General features: G+C 37.5%; 2 protein-coding genes across 3 annotated transcripts; both read left to right on the top strand.

The window, feature by feature from the left end:
* The first annotated feature begins 315 nt into the window (after positions 1–315).
* Positions 316–2,664, top strand: snrpd1 (small nuclear ribonucleoprotein D1 polypeptide). Its single transcript, XM_077230136.1, has 4 exons — positions 316–455; positions 1,071–1,147; positions 2,174–2,365; positions 2,470–2,664. The coding sequence occupies exons 1-4, from the start codon at positions 442–444 to the stop codon at positions 2,544–2,546; spliced, it is 360 nt and encodes a 119-aa protein (XP_077086251.1). The 5' UTR covers positions 316–441; the 3' UTR covers positions 2,547–2,664.
* A 738-nt stretch (positions 2,665–3,402) lies between these two features.
* On the top strand, positions 3,403–9,112 carry ggcta (gamma-glutamylcyclotransferase a). Of its 2 annotated transcripts, XR_013203841.1 has the most exons (5): positions 3,403–3,617; positions 4,450–4,595; positions 5,006–5,138; positions 5,372–7,145; positions 7,293–9,112. XR_013203841.1 is itself a non-coding variant. In XM_077230132.1 (4 exons), the coding sequence occupies exons 1-4, from the start codon at positions 3,429–3,431 to the stop codon at positions 5,495–5,497; spliced, it is 594 nt and encodes a 197-aa protein (XP_077086247.1). In that variant the 5' UTR covers positions 3,404–3,428; the 3' UTR covers positions 5,498–9,112. The 2 variants fall into 2 exon arrangements, 1 of the variants encoding a protein (XP_077086247.1); XM_077230132.1 differs by having other exon boundaries at positions 3,404–3,617; positions 5,372–9,112.

Here is a 9,112-nt window from a genome sequence, read left to right as displayed (position 1 = left end):
TATTTAAATCGCAAAAAAATAGCTTGTTTTGACCCGCCCAAAAAGAAAGGGAAGTTCGTTAAAACCTTTAAAAACTATTTATTACGACAAGTAATCGGAGGTCCATAATCCAGCCGCTGATAAAAAAATACTTTTAAATGTATTATAATAACAAAACATTAAATATTAAATCATATTCAACCTAATTTGTATTCACATAATATATTATTTATGATTAAATCTACATATAAATAAGATTTTATACGTATCGTCTATTATGTGTAAATAATCTGTTGATTTTGGGAGTGTAGTGGCAACACTTGCGTCGAGGATTCTGCTTCCGCTTCGCACAGGAAGTGATTCCTCTCATTGCTCTGGTAGCGTCCGACGCTTTTCTGTCGTTTTGCGCTATAATTTTTTCACACTTTGGTGGAGGATTTTCATTTAAAGTCCACCGCCAGCATGAAACTCGTCAGGTAATAAACTTCTATAGGTCTCATATAATCAATATGCACAAAGTATCTGTAGCGACATGCAATAGAATGTAATGGATGGCGTCAGATTTGATGTAGCTGTTGGTTAGCTGTTAGCTTCAACAGGCGGGAATGAATGAATGAATGTATGTGTTTGCTTGAATTTCTGTCTCATTCCTCCCATGTTTTAAATGCTGCTGTTTGTTTAACTTAAAGTTCGTGGGTTTATCCCTGGATTTATGAAATTATGATTTGGGACATTCGTTTGTAGATGCTGGGCCTTATCTCTAACAAACGCAGCAACAAAAACAACCACTTTTAAATGCCAGTAATGTTTTATTTATTTTTTTACTAAAGATGCAATCTGCAAAATGCATATATTTGATGTTACTAGGTTGGCAAATATTATACTAGTATGTGTATAAGTTTAAGCTAAGTACAATTTCGCAAACAAATTTCCTACAAAAATATAATAAAACAATGAAGACTCTTTGTAACATAACTAGTGGATTTGACGAAATGCCTCGAATGTGATGTTTGTAACGTTACTGCTGTAAGATCTGTTTGTTATTGTGATGAATATGTCTTCAGTCTTTGTTTTTGATTGTAATCCCACAGGTTTTTGATGAAACTGAGCCATGAAACGGTCACAATTGAGCTGAAGAATGGCACACAGGTTCATGGCACCATTACAGGTAATTATGATAATGCTAACTGGGACAAAATATGAATTTTTACACTGGTCTCAAGGTATCTGCTTCAAGTTTGTGTTTAAGAAGAATTTTTAAAGAGATAGTTCACCCAAAAATGAAAATTAACCCATGCTTTACTCATCCTCAAGTCATCCTAGGTGTATATGACTTTCTTCTTTCAGCCGACATGGTTATTTTAAATAATATCCTGGCTCTTCCCAGCTTTGTAATGGGAGTGAATAGAGCCTGAGTTTTTGAAGCTCCAAAAAGCACATCCATCCATCATAAAAGTAATCCATACGACTCCAGTGGGTTAATAAAGGCCTTCTGAAGCAAAGCCATTGTAAGACAAATATCCATATTTAAAACTTTATAAGCTATAATCCCTGTCTTACGCAACGGCTGTACACACATTCACGAGGGAGTCAAGTTCTGGTGGAAGGGTGACCTCTGACCCCACGTATAATATAGGTGTAGCGTAAAGCTCGGGTGAGAATTGACAAACGCAGAAGCGCAGAGGATGGAGCATGACAAAACACCGGTCACGAATTCAAAGTGTAAATCAAGAAGTTTTAAAGAAAAATGTTGGAAAATTTTGATGTAAGAGAAGAGGAGCTACATCATACGTGGGGTCAAAGGTCACTCTTCCGCCGGGTCTCGAACTCTGAACACGTGTACAGCCGTTGCGTGAGCCAGTGATTATAGCTTATATAGTTTTAAATATGGATATTTTTCTCACAAAACACATCGCTTTGCCTCAGAAGGCCTTTATTAACCCACTGGAGTCGTATGGATTACTTTTTTGATGGATGGATGTGCTTTTTGGAGCTTTAAAAGCTTAACTATGCAATGCCATTATAAAGCTGGGAAGAGCCAGGGTATTTTTAATATAACTCTGATTGTGTTCATCTGAAAGACGAATATTATATACCTAGGATGGCGAGAGGGTAAATTATGGGAGATTTGAGTGAACAATTCCTTTAAAGTTGAATGATGTCTTTATACACTATCTTTGAATCCTATGAACAGGTGTGGATGTCAGTATGAACACTCACCTCAAAGCTGTAAAGATGACCCTTAAAAACAGAGAACCCACTCAGCTGGAGTCCCTCAGTATCCGCGGAAACAACATCCGCTATTTCATCCTGCCGGACAGTCTTCCTCTGGACACGCTGCTGGTCGACATCGAGCCGAAGGTCAAGTCAAAGAAGAGAGAGGCTGGTGAGTTGAGGAACATATCATCTAAACTGACTGACTTGAAAATCAGGCATTGATTGATTGTCTATGAAAATGTATAATTGTTGTTTTTCTTCCCTTTCTTGCAGTTGCTGGCCGCGGTCGAGGAAGAGGACGGGGTCGTGGCAGAGGAAGAGGACGTGGTCGCGGTGGGCCGAGGAGATGAACATCTCAAGCCACTGTACATTAGTGCGCTTTGTACAGCATTTTTTTGTTCTTTATTTGGAGAATATTTTGATTCTGACTTGTTTGCATTTTGTACATTAAATTCATTTCTTTTGAAAGCTGTTTTTGAGTCTTTTGTTTAAGTGCTGAGCTGTTTGTGCTAATATAAGGCAGTGATGGTTATTTTTCTACATTCTTATCCATAAACTGCTTGATTGATCTTGTCAAGTTGTGTACTGAAGAATGTTCATTTTTTTATTAAAATATAATGGCAAGTGTTGGGGTCTGATAATATTTTTTCAAAAAGTGTGTTTAAACATTACCTTAATTAAATTTATTCCTGTTCAGTTTTTTCAGTGTATTTGTTGAAGTTGCTTCTGAAAACCTCCATTCACCATCAAGTATCCTGAATACATGGGAAATCGAAATACAAGGGAATTTTAATAACATACTTTCTATAACTAAAACACTTTTCTTATGTTCATATTTCTGGGAACTGTGTAAGTAAAATGTCTTTACATTTGTATAACATTTCTTTGGCTTAAAATGAACGTATCCTAACATTTCCTAAACGTCGTTTATACAGCTTAGCAGTTTTAGCACGAAAGGCTTTTATTCTGAAAATGTATGGTCAGGGGTTAGTTCTTCTGTTTAGCATATCTGGTTCGTTTCAATGAGTCGATTCAAACCTTTTTGCGTTTTGTTGTTCAAAATGCTAATTGTTTGCTAATTAATTATCATTAATTGCATTTTTACCAATACAGTGAACAAAATTGTTTCCTGTTCCCACCTCGGTATAATTTTCTCCTTGTGAAAGTCTGAAAGATGCCGAGTCATTCATTCTAAAGAATCGACTCACAAGAACGATTCAAAAACGAAGGTCATGAAAGTCCTCAGGGTTTGTTTTCGAAGCGCTTGTTTTTCTACCCATCACGTTTCTTTAAGCACTGCGTTAGTAAATATGTCATCCAGCGGTTGTTTCATGTATTTTGCTTATGGCAGTAATTTACTGAAAGAGAGACTGCAACTGAAAAACCCATCAGCTGTGTTTCACTCCGTCGGCAGGATACAGGTAAACAAACATTATTTGATGAATAATTACCATAGTATTCGGTTAATGAAAGGACATAAGCACATAGTACGACACACTTATAGCAATAGAAGTCTAGTCTACCTCAAATGTACCATGGTACGAGGTTAATGAGTAAACTGCGATCAAATTGTGGAGAAACTGCATTTGCCACCACTGTCATAAAAATAAGTCATTTAAAAATAATTTTGTAAGAAAATGGCATTTTGAAACAATCTGTCCCATGGTTAATTACCATTATATATATATATATATATATATATATATATATATATATATATATTGTTGTACAAAGACCACATTTTTACTGTGAAAATGTAAAGAATATTTAGACATAGTTATAATATTATATTATAATCTATAAATATTATTTGGAAATTATTTAGTTTCTATTTTGTTAATCACATTTTCTATCTGTCATAGCACTGTACTGTTAGATTTATTATTTATTTACATCTAGTTTTTATTTTAATTAAAATAATAATTTAATTAAATATAATTTTTAATTATATATATTGTGTGTGTGTGTATATATGTATATATATATATATATATATATATATATATATATATATAAGTAGTTTTGTCTTTAAAACAAATGGCTCTTTAAACATACTGTAAATAATGTATAAATAACAAAACAAAAATATCACAATAATACAAAAATCATAATACATCCTCATCCACTGTGGTACTGTTTGAAGTACCTTGAAATACATTGTAGTTGTACACACAAAAATGCTACACAAATATGTTAATCATATAGTACTGTCACTCTGGTATATATCATTGTGTTGCATGTACTGTATCGCAGGACTACAGGCTGGATTTCGGTCTCGGGGCCGACTGCACTAACAGCTCATGGCACGGTGGAGTCGCATCGATACAGGAGAGTGAAGGAGACGAGGTGTGGGGGGTCGTGTGGAGGATAGGCGACCAAAACCTGCCCAGTTTAGACCGGTGAGATCACCTGGCATTGTGATGTTTCCCAAAACCATTTTTTCATCTTATATTATCAGTATTGTATTGTGTATTGCACCTTTTCCACAGAAAAAAACAAACTCAAATCAGTATTTCATGTCCAATTATTTATTTCGTGTGTAGCTGTTACTGCACATTATCTCCCATATAAATATAGTGGAAAAGATAACTGTTTAGTACTTTTGTTAAGATAAAATCGTATACTGGTTTAAAAAAGCCATGATATTATCTGCTTATTATGATGAACACATACAGGCAGATGCAGATATAGTAACCAAAATATTGTGCATCCCTACTCTACGAAGCATCTATATATGTTGGATATGTTTTACACAGGAACTAAAATGTCTGCATTTACGCATGTATTACGAATCTTGCACATGTTTCAGACAGGAAGGGGTTCATGAAGGAGTGTACAGCCCATTAGAGGTCAAAGTAGAAACAAAAGATGGTCCGCTTCTCTGCCGGACGTACAAGATGAACAATTTCAGATCCTGTCCACCTTCACCACAGTATAAAAAGGTACATATTACTGCCCACCATAAGCCTGACTGACCAAACTAAGGAATAACGTTTAATTACAGAGAACAAAGTGAACAACCCACCCCTCTGATCAAATATTAACAAGTGTTTTAAAGTGTAACATAACTGTAAATGGTAATATGTCTAGTTGCATATTGTAACTATAATGATAAGTGTCAATGAAGAGTCTCTTATTCATATTGACAGTTTATCTCGTCTCATTCTCTATATAGGTTGTGTGTTTAGGGGCTCAACAGAACGGCTTGCCTCAAAACTACACACAGAAGCTTCTTTCACTGGAGACAAACAACTACAGCGGCACTTCCATACTGGACCAGATTACAGACATTCAGAAATGACCTGCAGGAAATTATATGTATTTTTACCTTTCCTATCAAGTTCCATAATAATAAATACACCGGTTTTAACTGTAGGATTGAAAATAATCCAAGATATTTGAAATGAACAAACACATTTGCTTTACTGTTTTCCACCCCCTCTTTCCCCAATGACCATCTGGAGTTCCCAAAGGCACAGAAAGTGATCAAGGCCTGTGGGCCAAGATGTGTGTACTTCAGGGGTCTACGAATTGTCACACCTTTATGCCGCGTTCCATGCAATCTGTAACCCATGGTTTTCCAACCTTATACCCATGAAAGTGCACTAGAACGGCAGTCAAACCCATGACTTCCCAACGTGAACTTGTACTAGATCGATGTACTCCCAGTTACGAGCTCGGGCGTCACATAGCCCGCGAAACGAAACCATACAAAACAACCATGGCAGCCCCTACGGATGCAGTGTTTCTGCAGGCGGTACACGGTGAGAATACACTTTAGGACAATATAACGTTTCAGTCAAATTAATAATAATATAATAATGATAATAATACACACACGATTATGTATTACAATGTTATGTGTCTCCGAAACAATTAGTATTCATATTGCGCTCAGGTAGTTTGGCGTGACTGGCCTGGAACGCTACAAAGTCGTGAGTCGTGGTTTGAAGTCGTGATTTAGGTGCTCAAAAACCTGCCTGGAACGCAGCATTAGTACAATGGGGGAAGTTGTGATTATCTGATTGGTCAGTTTGAACGTCTCACATCTGGGTTAAAGTCAGAGTGCGAATTACCCCACCATAATTGGGGGGTACTGGTCCTTCACTTCTTCTATGACCATCATGGTCCACTACCATATCAATCCCCACCGTGATCGCCAAGTGCAACATGTGTTGTGCAACACATATACAAGGTCTAAACATGCGACAAACTGATAATCAGTTGGCTACAGAATATCTCATTGTTATTATATATCCAAAAGAGAAATGTTTTAATCAACTCCCAAAAGTTAGAAGTTAAGTGCACTGAAATACCATTCTAATTACTAGTAAAAGTAATACCTTTTCAAGAAGCCTATTGCCTATTTCATGAAATATTGATTTGGTTTATTTTTAGATTTCATAAGACCTGGAGGTAAGACCCAACCCTCTCATATACTGTATAAACAGAAACCAATTTCCCATTATAGTCCATCTATGGGTAGTCAGTGTCAAATCAACACAATTACTTTGGAGATATGTGAAACCTGAGCAATCTTTAATGTGATTAAGGAGCATACTATGAAAAATACCATACTACGACCTGGGGTGGCATGAGGTTTCAGGAGGGCGGTCATGGACATTATTCATAATTTAAAATGCTACGGTTTTCATTGAATGTGTTTTGTTCTCTACACTACATTACACGGTCTGGGAGTCAAAGCAGAGATGTAGCTGGGTTTTTGGATGGTGTGGGTCTAATTTGTTTATTGTGGACTCTTTCTCTGTGCAATCACTATCAACAGTCTGTGTAGTCTATACTTAAATTGTACTTTGTGAAAAAGCAATTCTGGGGGGGTTTGGGGGTATGCTCCCCAGGAGATTTAAAAAAAAAGACCCCTCAAATGATGTCTTTTAGTGAGTTTTGAGGAAATATGGACAGATTTAGTCATACGACACACACACACAGTTCGATCGCGCCCGCACCTCTCTCTCTCTCTCTCTCTCTCTCTCTCTCTCTCTCTCTCTCACACACACACACACACACACCACACGTACGATCGCGCCCGCACCTCCCTCTCTCTCTTTCTCTCTCTCTCACACACACACACACAGTTCGATCGCGCCCGCACCTCTCTCTCTCTCTCTCTCTCTCTCTCTCTCTCTCTCACACACACACACACACCACACGTACGATCGCGCCCGCACCTCCCTCTCTCTCTTTCTCTCTCTCTCACACACACACACACAGTTCGATCGCGCCCGCGCATCTAATAGATCCGCCCCTGATTTTACCTCACCACAATGTAAAGCACTGAGACGTTTAAAATACCAAACATGTATAAAACTGCATGATAATTGTTCACATTAAAACCACAAGATCACTAGCGTAGACAGAAAAGCGTCTCTGGGTGTGCATAAGAAAAATTGGGTGTGACACATTTACTGTTAAATTAATGTGCAAAAAAACTCGGACCCGGCTTAACACTAATGCCTGTTCAGACTGCACGATTTTAAAAATAATCGTGTCACTGATGTTTTCACACTGCGTGACTATCTGAGCTGCTGGTGTGTTCACACTGCACGATGGATCGGCGACAGGAGGTTTCACACTGCATGACTTTACAAAAGAAAGAATCGCCGACAACTTGTCCCTGGTCCGCAAACTACGTTTCACAACCAAACAAACGCGAGAAGTGATAAGGAAATAACGGAAGATCACGCGTGCGTGAGACCGGAGTTCTCGCGCGACACTGAATTTGTTATTAAAAATGATAGCCTACAAGAAGATTGCGATCCAAATTGGGTCATCAAATAGTCAATTGGGTCACCGGTCATCGCCGATGTAGTTTTCAGTCAGAACACTTTTCACACAGCAGGATTGTGAATCGCCGACATGTCCAGATATTTAGCATGCCAAATATCTCACGGGCGTCGGTGACTCGTCGGCGATTCTCTCAGATCGCGTCTTTGCTCATTCACACTGCGTGATTGTCACTCGCGTGAACGAGCACCGATTTGCCTCTATTTCGGGCATTTGTCTGCGATTTCTCAAAACCTGTCGGCGAGCCAAAATCGGGGCTAAAATCGTGCAGTCTGAACTCGGCATAACTTCACAGAAAAGACTGGGCTGATGTGTAAAACTGGCTTGCCACATAAACACAATACTAGGCCTACAGTATATAAAATATAACTCAGGGCTCAACATTAAGGCTTTACATGTGCTTGTCCTTCGAACAAATAAATCGGCCATTCTCTCGGGCAAGTAAAAATCCAGAAATCTGTTTAAATGTATGCTTCATCTTTCAATTTTAAATTCTTAGATTTGATCAATAAATTCAATTGAAATAATAAGACACTATGCTGTTGCCAATCAAATTAATTAATTTACACTGAAAAATTACAACTGCATTAAATAATGTTATGAGATTGTTTTAAATATTTTTTGAAGCTAATATGACATATTGGAAAAAAAAATTATAGCCTACTTTTAAACACGGAACTAAACCACCAGTAGGGGGCGGCAGGTGACCGTCTTAATGAGTGAGTTATTGAGTCATTTATTCAAATGATTCGTTCAAACGGCTGAATCGTTCAGGCAGTTCAATGGGTCATTGAATCTTTGACTCAATCGATTCATTCAAAGCGCTGAATCATTCATTAATGCAGCAGTTATGTGTTCCGGTGAGCTGCGCTGTGGTTCTTGGGATGTTTGTTTGGAACTATTTTCGCTGCTCAAATAGAACAAAAACAGTCAATATTGTGTCTAAAATGTGAGTGACTTGATATTAATTACTTGTTTATTGAACTGTCATATTAAAATAAGTGTCACATTTTCAACCGTGGTGGTATTCAGCACTCTTGGTCACTGTGATGTTGCTTAACTGTATCATATCATATGTTATAAATATAAAAACTCCACATTAATTTTGTAA

The sequence above is a fragment of the Siphateles boraxobius genome, unplaced genomic scaffold, assembly GCF_051911475.1.
Source record: "Siphateles boraxobius isolate OS27281-9 unplaced genomic scaffold, OSU_SipBor_1 139, whole genome shotgun sequence".
In the NCBI taxonomy this organism is placed as follows: domain Eukaryota; kingdom Metazoa; phylum Chordata; class Actinopteri; order Cypriniformes; family Leuciscidae; genus Siphateles; species Siphateles boraxobius.
The sequence above is the reverse complement of the archived record's forward strand: the minus strand, read 5'-3'. Positions and strand labels throughout refer to the sequence as shown.

What these genes read in the sequence shown, in the direction of transcription:
- snrpd1 (XM_077230136.1), top strand. An exon ending in GGTTCATGGCACCATTACAG is followed by an intron (nt 1,148 to 2,173) that starts GTAATTATGATA and finishes TCCTATGAACAG; the next exon opens with GTGTGGATGTCAGTATGAAC. An exon ending in GTCAAAGAAGAGAGAGGCTG is followed by an intron (nt 2,366 to 2,469) that starts GTGAGTTGAGGA and finishes CCTTTCTTGCAG; the next exon opens with TTGCTGGCCGCGGTCGAGGA.
- ggcta (XM_077230132.1), top strand. Translation starts at nt 3,429, where the DNA reads ATGAAAGTCCTCAGGGTTTGTTTTCGAAGCGCTTGTTTTTCTACCCAT. An exon ending in ACTCCGTCGGCAGGATACAG is followed by an intron (nt 3,618 to 4,449) that starts GTAAACAAACAT and finishes ACTGTATCGCAG; the next exon opens with GACTACAGGCTGGATTTCGG. An exon ending in AACCTGCCCAGTTTAGACCG is followed by an intron (nt 4,596 to 5,005) that starts GTGAGATCACCT and finishes CACATGTTTCAG; the next exon opens with ACAGGAAGGGGTTCATGAAG.